Source organism: Strongylocentrotus purpuratus, unplaced genomic scaffold, assembly GCF_000002235.5.
Source record: "Strongylocentrotus purpuratus isolate Spur 01 unplaced genomic scaffold, Spur_5.0 spur5_contig_808, whole genome shotgun sequence".
Taxonomy (NCBI): Eukaryota; Metazoa; Echinodermata; class Echinoidea; order Camarodonta; family Strongylocentrotidae; genus Strongylocentrotus; species Strongylocentrotus purpuratus.
Genome location: NW_022145511.1, coordinates 99,124 through 111,573, shown reverse-complemented (window position 1 = coordinate 111,573; position 12,450 = coordinate 99,124). Strand labels below are relative to the sequence as shown.

Genomic DNA, 12,450 nt, shown 5'->3' with positions numbered 1-12,450 from the left:
TAAGAATGTTCTAAATATAGTTCATACAGGCAGCTTGTATTATATGTATTCTGTATATGAACAGTCTTGTCTCTTATAATTGGTAATACTTTGAGGTAGACTTTTTATAACAAAAAACTTATTTACACTTCAATCTTAATATTTTCAGAACAACAATTGCAAAAAAAAAAATAACAATGGTTATAATGACAATTAGGAGACTACAATAAATATGCTATGTCACATAATGTGCCGTGATGAAAGAGCTTGTTTGTTTCTTCCAAGACACATTTGGTACTTATGACCCTTTCCCAATTCTTCTACTTGTCAAGTAAATTATAATCCTTAAATAGCAGCTACAAAATGTAACAATAAGATGTTCATCCTTTGAATGTAACACTATCAAGATCAAAAGTACCATAATATTCCGACTTCCTACTTATTATCAATACGGAATCAAACAGCAATAAATTCAAATGTTGATTACACAGTATCATACAATGAACAAAATTTTCTATGTCATAGAGCATATTAAATTCAATAGGTCATATATCAATTAACTCTTTACAAGTAAATGTTTACCTTGACATTTGACACTTTATGGTGTCAAAGATGTTTGAAAAATGTGGTTTTACATACACGTCATTGAAGAAAATTTAATGGGTACAATACTTCAACTGATCCATCTTGTCTACGGGATCCAAGCTCATCGCACAATAAAATCAATAATTATAAACAAAAAAGTTCCTGTGATCAGATATGAAAGAAGATATCCTCAGGATTGATGATATTATAGTCTTTAACAAAGACTGAGGTGCAACATATAATCACAAAGGGGTGACAGTGCAGTAAAAATGATGTGCAATACAAATGGGGTGTACATAGAATGCTAGAACATAAAAAAGGGTGATAGTTAGCATTAGAGAAGGTGCTGTGAATGAAGAAATACTTAGGTGCAACATATACAATCACAAAAGGGTGACAGTGCAGTAAAAATGATGTGCAATACAGATGGGATGTACATAGAATGCTAGAACATAAAAAAAGGTGATAGTTAGCATTAGAGAAGGTGCTGTGAATGAAGAAATACTTAGGTGCAACATATACAATCACAAAAGGGTGACAGTGCAGTAAAAATGATGTGCAATACAGATTGGGTGTACATAGAATGCTAGAACATAAAAAAGGTGATAGTTAGCATTAGAGAAGGTGCTGTGAATGAAGAAATACTTAGGTGCAACATATACAATCACAAAAGGGTGACAGTGCAGTAAAAATGATGTGCAATACAGATGGGGTGTACATAGAATGCTAGAACATAAAACAAGTTGACAGTTAGCATTAGAGAAGGTGCTGTGAATGAAGAAATACGCAGGAAGTGTGGTGTTAGTCTTTAACAGGGACTGAGGTGCAACATATAATCACAAAGGGGTGACAGTGCAGTAAAAATGATGTGCAATACAGATGGGGTGTACATAAAATGCTAGAACATAAAACAAGTTGACAGTTAGCATTAAAGAAGGTGCTGTGAATGAAGAAATACTTAGGTGCAACATATACAATCACAAAAGGGTGACAGAGCAGTAAAAATGACGTGCAATACAGATGTGGTGTACATAGAATGCTAGAACATAAAACAAGTTGACAGTTAGCATAATAGAAGGTGCTGTGAATGAAGAAATACTTAGGTGCAACATATACAATCACAAAAGGGTGACAGAGCAGTAAAAATGATGTGCAATACAGATGTGGTGTACATAGAATGCTAGAACATAAAATAAGTTGACAGTTAGCATTAGAGAAGGTGCTGTGAATGAAGGAATACTTAGGTGCAACATATACAATCACAAAAGGGTGACAGAGCAGTAAAAATGATGTGCAATACAGATGTGGTGTACATAGAATGCTAGAACATAAAACAAGTTGACAGTTAGCATTAGAGAAGGTGCTGTGAATGAAGAAATACTTAGGTGCAACATATACAATCACAAAAGGGTGACAGTGCATTAAAAACGATGTGCAATACAGATGGGGTGTACATAGAATGCTAGAACATAAAACAAGTTGACAGTTAGCATTAGAGAAGGTGCTGTGAATGAAGAAATACTTAGGACTGGTGCTCTAGTCTTTACAAAGACTGAGGTACAAGAGAACCAAGGATTGTCCACTCTAGATGTGTTGATGCTTGTCCGGCTTACCAAAATTCAAAGTTCTTCTTTTATTGGTTGGGTAAGTTGTCCAAATATTAATGGCAATGTTGATTACTAGGTGAAATATCTCAAGAATCTAGAGGGAAAAATGAAAGGAAAGAACACGATCGAGTTATAAAATGAGTATGCTCTTTTTCTGTCAAGCTAAATCAACTAATCCAATATAATATTATATATATATATATATATATATATATATATATATAAATATTCTTTTCAATAGCAAGTTGTCCAATTATTATTATAGCAATGTTGAGTACTTGGTGAAGTATCTCAGGAATCTAGAGGAAAGAATGAAAGGAAAGAACACGATCGAGTTATCAAATGAGTATGCTCTTTTTCTGTCAAGCTAAACCAATATTCTTTTCAATAGCAAGTTTTTGTTGTTGTTGATATACAGTTTTCAATAGATATGAAAAGTCACAGCGAACTGCCAAGGAATTTTAGTTTCCTTGTGTTTTCAAATACACGTATTAGTTTTAAGTTTTTCCAAATAAAATGTCCATACCATCAAGTATGCATAATCAATCTGATTAATTTGACAAGTGAATACAAAACAAACTTGGTTAAATCCACATTTCCATTGGATTTACCATATTGCCTTCATACAAACATGAGCTAGAGAATTTCCCTATTGCATAATATGTAGGCTATAGGTGAATCGCTCATTATATAGTAGGGGATTATGTTGAGCCACAATAGTATGATGCTATCGATTCAACTTTGGGGACAACTATTATCTAGAATGTGATACACCAGTGTTATTTCCCTTTACTCATGATTTACATACTATAATCTTGGTTAAACAGTGTTAATTACTCCGAGAAGTCAAAGGATTACAAACACTGCCACACTTGACATTCCATCTTAAACAGCAATACTTTTTCATCCTAACTTATCTTCAATGTAATGAAGGATTTCAGTCAAATTAATTATAGTTACATCACAGAAGTGATTATAATCTTGGAGATAAACAATGAATTATTTCATAGGCTCTATAAAAATTCACCTTCGTATCATTATCAACATCAAAGCAATTCTACATATTTTTCAGTTCTCATATTCCTCCTAATAAGGTGTTCCTTGAAAAATATTGTCAGTTGTTATAAGTGCCAATTAATAAGGAAGTTGGCGATAGAATGCCTGATAGTCAGGATGGGCAATAACAGGAATACGGCCTTGACAGAGTGTCATTAGATCGTCATACTTTCCCTTGGAAAGTTTTGGACTACCACCCTCATATAGGCACTGAGGTTCATCTCGGACATTTATCACTGTCCTGTTCCTTCTGGAGCCTTCAATTAGAAGGGGATGGAAGGACTCCTCCGTGTGGCTATTCTTGAAGAAGATGGAGTCTTCTTTTCCTCTCACAACCTTGATGACCATGAACTTGGTCCAAACAATGTCCAGGCCATCTTCAGAGGTGCGGTTCCTCAGAATGCCCCGCCTCTGGCTGTGCTGCTTCCAGTCAAGCACATCTGAGGATGTGACAGTGGTCACTGTGAAGGGAGCCTTTTTCCTTGCCATCTTACACACTGTTGTCAGCTGTGCAGGGTGAAATATCTCCTTATGTTGTCGGAGGCGTTTCTCGATGACACTATGCGTTACATCGCCCTCGGATTGGCCATGGTTAGTCGCAAAGTAATTGATTGTGATGTCATTGATATTCTTTGATGAAGCTAACATCGACATCATCATCCCGGGCAAAATGGAATTCTTATTCTGCCCCACACAACCATCACAAAAGAACTCCACGACTTTTACACCCTTTGCATCTTGCCATTCAAGACATTTCTTCAGGCAAGACGCAATCTCACAGGCACCACGACCTGTTTGGCCTTCATGCGAAAGAAAGCAATGGCCCTCCCGCGTTCCGAGATTATAGATGGTGAAATTGTAGTTGGCCAGTCTTCTTTTGTAGAAAATTTCGGCTCGCATGGACTGAGGCAGGTAGATAACTTGCTGCAGGTCAAACACTGCAGCACAGTAAGTAGGATCAGCCTGTGCTTTCTCTTTAGCTGCCTGCTTCTTCTGCCGAACACCTTCCTTTTCAGCAATGTGCTGTTGATGCTCAATCTGTAGGCTCGCTTTCTGCTCTGTGGTGCCTCTGTGGAATGAATCGCAGAGCCCACACTGGTCTTTTTTGGGCCGATGGAACTTCAAATTCATACCTTTAAGGGTTGACAAGTAGAGACTACAAGATGCTCCTTCGGGGTGGTCTGAGCGATACATCTTGTACATGGTGGATACACACAAGTCGGAAGATAAGTAGTGGCAGGTAGAATTAGCTCGACAATAATGGGAGTCAACTCGAGGAAACCTATTGATGTGCTTGGTCACCTCCTCTCTCAAGGCTTCGTCCCGAACCTTGCGTGGTGCCTGCCTTCCTCCTCGTCTGTCTGTGTCCAGAATTCCACATGGCATGCATTTTTCAAGCACGGTACGCACTTGTCGATGTGAGACTGCAATAGTGTTAGTGAACATAGTCTTACATACTTGGCGTTTCTGATGAGGGTCCGTGGTTGAAGGCAGAAAATAGAAGACCATTTTTCTCATGTCATCTCGGATCTCTAGGTGCCTTGCGATCCACTCTCTTTGTTTTTGGAGATCATTGAGGTCATAGAAATGCTGTCTTATGTCCTTTCGTTCTTCATCACTGATCTCTTGACATTGACAACTTCGCAACCTACAAGCCTTGCAGTTTCGTACAAATGGTGCATTTCTTCTTCCCTCAATTTTCCTGTTGGTTTTCTCAGTGACATAGGAATTTCCACTGTTCCTCTGTTTCTTGACATGAAAATTACGGCTCTTTGGAGACTTAACTGGTTGCTCAAATAGTGGTGTACCCTCACCATCTACGAGGAAGTCTTCTGGCTGTAAATTGACATTTTCATCAGAGTAGGATGGAGTTGATATAGATGTACTGACATCAACTGATGGATATGAATCATCAGGGCCAAGACTGGTACTTGAGAGAATACTAAAAATAGCGTTGCTAAGATCAGAGAGGGCATCTACATCCGTAGATGCAATACTGTTACCATGGGTGACATTTGATTCCCTGGAATCACCGATGATACTAGGAGTGTGTACACTTGATGCACGTGGAGCAATTGGACCGTTGCTAAGATCAGAGACGGCATCTACATTCATAGATGCAATACTGTTACTAAGGGTGACATTTGACTTGCTGGAATCACCGATGATACAAGGAGTGTGTACACTTGATGCACGTGGAGCACTTGGACCGTTGCTAAGATCAGAGAGGGCATCTACATCCGTAGATGACATATGGTTACCAAGGGTGACAATTGACTTGCTGGAATCGCCGATGGTACTAGGGGTGTTAGGAGTGCGTACACTTGATGCACATGGAGCACTTGGACCGTTGCTAAGATCAGAGAGGGCATCTACATTCGTAGATGAAATACTGTTACCAAGGGTGACATTTGACTTGCTGGAATCACTGACGATACTAGAATTGCGAACACTTGATGCACGTGGAGTACTTGGACCGTTGGTAAGATCAGAGACGGCATCTACATTCGTAGATGCAATACTGTTACTAAGGGTGACATTTGACTTGCTGGAATCACCGATGATACAAGGAGTGTGTACACTTGATGCACGTGGAGCACTTGGACCGTTGCTAAGATCAGAGAGGGCATCTACATCCGTAGATGACATATGGTTACCAAGGGTGACAATTGACTTGCTGGAATCGCCGATGGTACTAGGGGTGTTAGGAGTGCGTACACTTGATGCACATGGAGCACTTGGACCGTTGCTAAGATCAGAGAGGGCATCTACATCTGTAGATGAAATACTGTTACCAAGGGTGACATTTGACTTGCTGGAATCACTGACGATACTAGGATTGCGAACACTTGATGCACGTGGAGTACTTGGACCGTTGGTAAGATCAGAGACGGCATCTACATTCATAGATGCAATACTGTTACTAAGGGTGACATTTGACTTGCTGGAATCACCGATGATACAAGGAGTGTGTACACTTGATGCACGTGGAGCACTTGGACCGTTGCTAAGATCAGAGAGGGCATCTACATCCGTAGATGACATATGGTTACCAAGGGTGACAATTGACTTGCTGGAATCGCCGATGGTACTAGGGGTGTTAGGAGTGCGTACACTTGATGCACATGGAGCACTTGGACCGTTGCTAAGATCAGAGAGGGCATCTACATCTGTAGATGAAATACTGTTACCAAGGGTGACATTTGACTTGCTGGAATCACTGACGATACTAGGATTGCGAACACTTGATGCACGTGGAGTACTTGGACCGTTGCTTAGATCAGAGAGGGCATCTACATCCGTAGATGCAATACTGTTACCAAGGGTGACATTTGACTTGCTGGAATTGCAGATGGTACTAGGAGTGTGTACACTTGATGCACGTGGAGCACTTGGACCGTTGCTAAGATCAGAGAGGGCATCTACATCCGTAGATGACATACGGTTACCAAGGGTGACAATTGACTTGCTGGAATCGCAGATGGTACTAGGAGTGTGTACACTTGATGCACGTGGAGCACGTGGAGCACATGGAGTGTTGCTAAGATTAGAGAGGGCATCTACATCCGTACATGAGATGGGATTACCAAGGGTGACATTTGAATTGTTAGAATCGCCGATGGTAGTGGAAGTGTGAACACTTGATGCACATGGAACCTGCTGGCAAGCATGAGTTGAGGGAATGCTAGTTATGGTACTAGAAAAGAGGTTACAATGTTGTTTAAATGAGTTTACATCAACATTATGGAGGCGGAATGCTACATTATGATAGAAGCAATTTTCACTTTGTTCAAAGTTTGGAAAACAAAGGAGACAATTACATCTATGGCAAGCAGCCCACACATCATGTTTACAGAAAAAACTGTCACACATTCCAAAGCTCTTCTTGTGCAATCTCTTCCTTTCTGCTTGGTTTTTGTTCTTGAGACTTTGATCTGGAAAGTGCAATCAAGAAAGAAAGAGAGAGAGAGACTCTAATTCATGTTTTAAAGCTGTATTAGACTTGCTTGAATACGAAAAGCAAGGAGTATTCTTATTCTAGGATAGATTAATTTTTACATCAACAGAATTATAGTTATTATTAAATATTGTAAATGTCCCAGAGTATAAAACAATCATAGCATATGTACAGGGTGTTAGAATCTAATCATTTTGACAAGAAAATGCTAAACAATAAAGGGCAACTTTCCTTTCAAACTTAAAATGTGCTTACCTGGGAAGACGACAAAACCTGGCTATTTACCGGTTTCCATTGGGATCGCACAGCAATGTAAACAAAAAACCTGATTTTCTTTAAAACTTATAAAGTTTGTAAGACTTACCTTATTATCTGATTCACAAAGTGGAAATATATTTTATGAAAAAACTTATATTTTTAAGATAAGAGACATACTTTTAGGTCTTTTGGTGAAAGTTGCCAATGGCATATCCATATCAGAGTCGGAGTCTTCCATATCAGAGTCAGATTCTTCTGAAAAGAAGAGAGAGAGGGAAGATTTGGAGGTGTCAATATATTCATAATTATCTTCCAATCTACACAAAGTTTGAAAAATGATGGTAAAAACCAAATCACCCTATTGACAAGAAAAGGCTAGACAATATAGGGAAACTTTCCTTTCAAACTTAACATGCACCCATGTGGGATGTCTACAAAACCAGGATTTTTCGGTTCCAACTTCCATGGGGATCATTGCACAGCATGTAAACAAACAAAAAACAGATTTTTAAAAAAAAACATTATACGGTTTCCATGACTTGCCTAATTATTTTTAATAACTTTTTTCTTATAATGTAACTAGAATTACTGCACTTTCCAGCTTTTTTTTAACGATTGGATTTGTATGTCGCCTGGAGGACAGTCACAAATATCTGTGGTAAGAGCTGTGGCAATGGCTGAATACTGTAGTATCGATAGCAAGATTACTAATGATTGAAAGAGGTTTCAAAACAACAGTTATTAAGTTAGAATATAATGGAAATATATTTTATGAAAAAATTAAATTTCAAAGATAAGAGACATACTTTTAGGTCTCTTGGTGAAAGTTGCCAATGGCACATCCATATCCGAATCAGAGTCTGAGTCTTCTGAAAAGAAGAGAGAGAGGGAAAAATTTAAATATATTCATAATTATCTGCCAATCTACACAGAGGTTGAAAGATGATGGTAAACCTAATGAAAGCAATGACAATATGCGTTTGTGGAAAAAATAATGCTTGATCTTTCATGCAATTCCTCAAATCCATTATGTTAAATGAAATTTGCTTTTGTTTCAGAAATAACATCACAGAAAAACCCTTTCTCTTAAAAGAAAAAAGGATTATTTTACAAATATTGACTGGTAGGTTGCGTAATATAACTCATTTGGTGGTCCAAAAAATCTGTTTTATTAGATAGCTTTGATTTAGTTTGTGTGACTTTAGAAATAGGTTTCTTTTGTTAATGTTTATGCAAGCACTCTGAGCTGAACCATTGTGACGTAATAGCTTAGGCGCGGATCCATTATTTTACGCAGCTTAGTCATTATGACATATGCGGTCAGTCATTATATCACCAAAATTGACCAAACGTGAAAATATATCAATCGCGATCCCCGTAATGAATATCTTATGACACGCTGTTGACCAATCACACCTTAGCATCTCTCTGAGCTATCTTATATAAGATATTAGCCAACTTATTCAACCTAAATCATACAAAATCTACACAATTTAACATTGAGAAACTATTTCAACTTTCATTTTGGGGGTTTGTAACTATTTAGCGAGTGAGGGCATTGTGAAACATCTAGCGTCCTACTTCTGTTTGAGGAAATTGTTCTTTGTGTTGACAAGTAATATTATTTAATACATGTTAATGAATGAAAACATCCTTCACATGGTTAGAACTTTTAAAAAAATGCTCTCTTTGCGGCTTATAAAAGCTAGAAAACCTGTAGACACAAAAGATTGATAAATGAAAGCTAAGATTAAAGTTCAAATGAAAAGCAAAATTGTCATGAAAAAAAGTAAGTTGAACATGCAATAAGAGATCATAGGCCTACCTATTACATCCTGGGGAAAATCCATCTCTGAAGCCTCCACAGCAATAACCTTCCCCTCCCAGGGAACTCCTTCCCAAAGCATCGTCACTTTCGCACCCTCTCTAATCGGCTCTTGATAGATGAGTTCCGTCGTAGACACCACATTCTTCTCCACTCCATTGTCCCACTCAACCAGTACATCGACTGCTCCTTCTTGACTGAAGAAAAAAAAAAAAAAAAAAAGGAAATGAAAACAAAACATATTCTATTTTCATTATTCATAAAAGGGGTCTTAGAAAATGAATTTTAAAAAGTTTGAAGTCAGGACTTGCATGACTTCTGGTGTACTCTCTCTCTCTCTCTCTCTCTCCTTGCCCCTTTGCTCACATTGAGGACAGATAATCTTTTTTTCTATGCGTAATAAATTTTGAGTTAAAACAAAAAAATCTCATAGCTTTCAAGGACTAAACACAAAACAAGAATTCTCAGTGTATAATGGAGCATCATTACTTTCTTGCCTTTTGGGCATATATTATGTACCGTTATTAAAAGAAATTGAGACAGCGTAAAAACACATTGCTTGATAATTACAGAAGCGAAGGACATTAGTATATACTTGTATGAGATGTGCATTATTTGTTTCACAAAAGATAATGTGGTATTAAAATGAACATTAATTCAGATTCAGTAACGGTTCATCAAATTTCTAAACCTAGACAGTGCAGTTAGTGCATTTGCCTAGATTATTTTTCAACATCATACAAGCTAGGTAGTTCATGAATGATGAGTAAATACATGTAGGTGAAATGACTTAGAAAACACATCTTACCTCTTCTTTGACGGTGCTCTCTTCCTTTTAGTCATCACAACTTAAGGCTATCTAGGGACAAAGATAATGAAAGTCAGAATTATTCTACATACATGTATCTAAAAGAATCTTACCATGCTATTGTCATTTTCGTTCCCTCTACTGGGGTGAAATATACAGCACATCGCACAATCACATGCCCACTATATCATACATGTAGGTGTGCAAAATAGACACGCAGAGTCCCCTTTGGGCTCAATGTAGATCTAAGATCGACCTCGTACGTACGAGTGCTCTGTAAGGCAGTCTAATGTACTATGAGGTTAATCATAGGTTTACCTTAAGTTATGACCAAAGATACTAAAGGCACCGTAGGTAGTTGGTTTACCAATAATAATACTATTTTATTTTAAGCCTCATCTAACTGTTACTGTTAGATCTAACGTTATAGATCCACTCAGTCTGTAGTCAGATAGTCTACAGGTTATAATATAACCTTGTAACGTTATATCTACTATCTTGCTGAGTGAAAAGTAAATGTCAACAGAAGATTTGCTATCGGGAAGCTACCACTGACATTTTGTACTCGCGATCATAACGCCGGAGCAAACACTGCACTGAAATACCACCATTTCAATTATATGAACAATATAGCCTGGGTCTGCATTACCAGCATACCAGCATAGATCTAGACCCTAGTCAGTGCTAGTAAGTATGACCACTAGACTATATAGATCTACTATAGTCTATGGCACTGACAGTGACATTCTATAATTGGTAGGGCCTAGGTGAAATTTACATTTTTAATGGAAAATTTTGTTGCGGCGTAGATGTACCAATCATACATTAGATTGTAGATCTATTTGTAATTGTAAGTTAATTGTTATAGTCTAGTCCCACAATCAAAATAAACCTTGCCTGGGGCTGCGTGCAGCTATTATAAACGAGTAGACCGCGTGTGGACTGGTTACATTTTTCTTCTTCTTCTTCTGGTTATGTCTGCCTCCTTCAAGATTAAAGATTCTTGCAAACTACTTAATGTGTGTAATGACCGCAATCTACGTTCATTTGAGTGCTATACTGTATACAAATAAATAATTTATTATGATTTTTTATTTACAAATATTTACATCACATGAACTGAAGGAGGAAGATCTAACTTAGATCTAGACCTAGTACTTAGACAGTCTTAGATGATACGTTAGACTTCTAGATCTAGGTCTTAGACCTAGATCTAGATCTAGTATGTGACATATTTTGCAATATCGTAAGATAATATGGTTATTTAATCTAGTTACGTTTGTACAACTAACGTTAGATTTAGTGATTAGATCAATTGAATGCACCATACATGGCATAATCCGTGTTAGTACTCGCACAGGATCGAGCGAGTGGGACCACGGTGTTTCACCTTCAATTTCACACATTTCATATACAGTCATAATGCTCCTTTAGAACGATTAAAATTGGGTTTTCATTATTCACAACTTTGGTTAACTTCTTACCGGGTCTTATTCTTCCTGTAGAATCTTCACATCTCCTAAGTGGGAGGATAAATTGAAGGGAAGCGGAGATTTCTGGTTTTCAGCAGCCGCTGCCGAATCTAGATCTTCCGCATAATAAAGGACAAACGAAGCTCGCAGACGATTTTTTTATTTTCACGAACTGGCACAGACACTTATGTCGTTGGGAATGGCGCGCTATCATTTTCACGAACCGGCACGGACGACTATGCCAGTTCGTGAAAATATGATTTGCCTTTTTTGGCGTCTGTGTCGTTTTACTAGTTTATGTTACCATGGATATCTCAAAAACTAAAGCGTTTTGGATGCTGAAATTTGGTGAGATGAAAGATTGTTGATAACTCATGCTAAAAATGCAAAAAAAATAAAAACTACATTTTGAAGGGATTTCGGTGGCTTGTGCCGGTTCGTGAAAACGGCGACGAATTGATTCGAGGGTAAGGGTAAAGATGACAATAACCAGGAACTACAAAAATAGCCCTTTTACTGCATGTCTATTCTGGAATCTAATGCAGGGATATGAGTACATTATTGTACTGGTAAATCTTTTTTCTTTCTTTCTTTCTCTTTTTTTATTCAAATAAAAAGGAAAACAAGAAAAATATATATCACATGACAGTAAGAAAATATATATATCTGCTTCATATTTATCCGACCTCTCCTACGAGATGAACCCCGACAATAAGACACTATTCCAAACTCGTGGGAGACAGTAAGCATGGGTTGACGAAATAAAATGCTTTTTACAATACTAAATTCCATCAAGATTAATAATATGGTTTAACAAAACAGAACACAAACTATATATTCCTGTTCTGAATTAACAAGTGATACATGTATTATGATGTGTTTGTTTTGTAATTATCTATCTT

At 37.6% G+C, this 12,450-nt stretch overlaps 1 protein-coding gene across 5 annotated transcripts; it reads right to left on the bottom strand.

Moving 5' to 3' along the window:
- Positions 1-2,151: 2,151 nt before the first annotated feature.
- Positions 2,152-11,831, bottom strand: LOC752295. 5 transcript variants are annotated; one of them, XM_030977549.1, is made up of 6 exons: positions 11,561-11,831; positions 10,077-10,127; positions 9,269-9,465; positions 8,250-8,312; positions 7,621-7,698; positions 2,152-2,265 (listed from the first exon to the last, which is right to left on the bottom strand). In XM_030977549.1, exons 2-6 carry the CDS (start codon positions 10,109-10,111, stop codon positions 2,258-2,260), a joined length of 381 nt encoding a protein of 126 aa, XP_030833409.1. In that variant the 5' UTR covers positions 10,112-10,127; positions 11,561-11,831; the 3' UTR covers positions 2,152-2,257. The 5 variants fall into 5 exon arrangements, with proteins under 5 accessions (XP_030833409.1, XP_030833421.1, XP_030833427.1 ...); XM_030977561.1 differs by having other exon boundaries at positions 7,621-7,695; XM_030977567.1 differs by having other exon boundaries at positions 8,250-8,309.
- Between the last annotated feature and the right edge of the window lie 619 nt (positions 11,832-12,450).

Excerpts from the sequence above, each read along its gene's own strand:
- LOC752295 (XM_030977549.1), bottom strand. The coding sequence starts at position 10,111 with ATGACTAAAAGGAAGAGAGCACCGTCAAAGAAGAG. Across the intron at positions 8,313-9,268 it reads TTTTCCCCAGGATGTAATAG|AAGACTCAGACTCTGATTCG; the intron begins GTAGGCCTATGA and ends TCTTCTTTTCAG. Across the intron at positions 7,699-8,249 it reads TTTCACCAAGAGACCTAAAA|AAGAATCTGACTCTGATATG; the intron begins GTATGTCTCTTA and ends TCTTCTTTTCAG.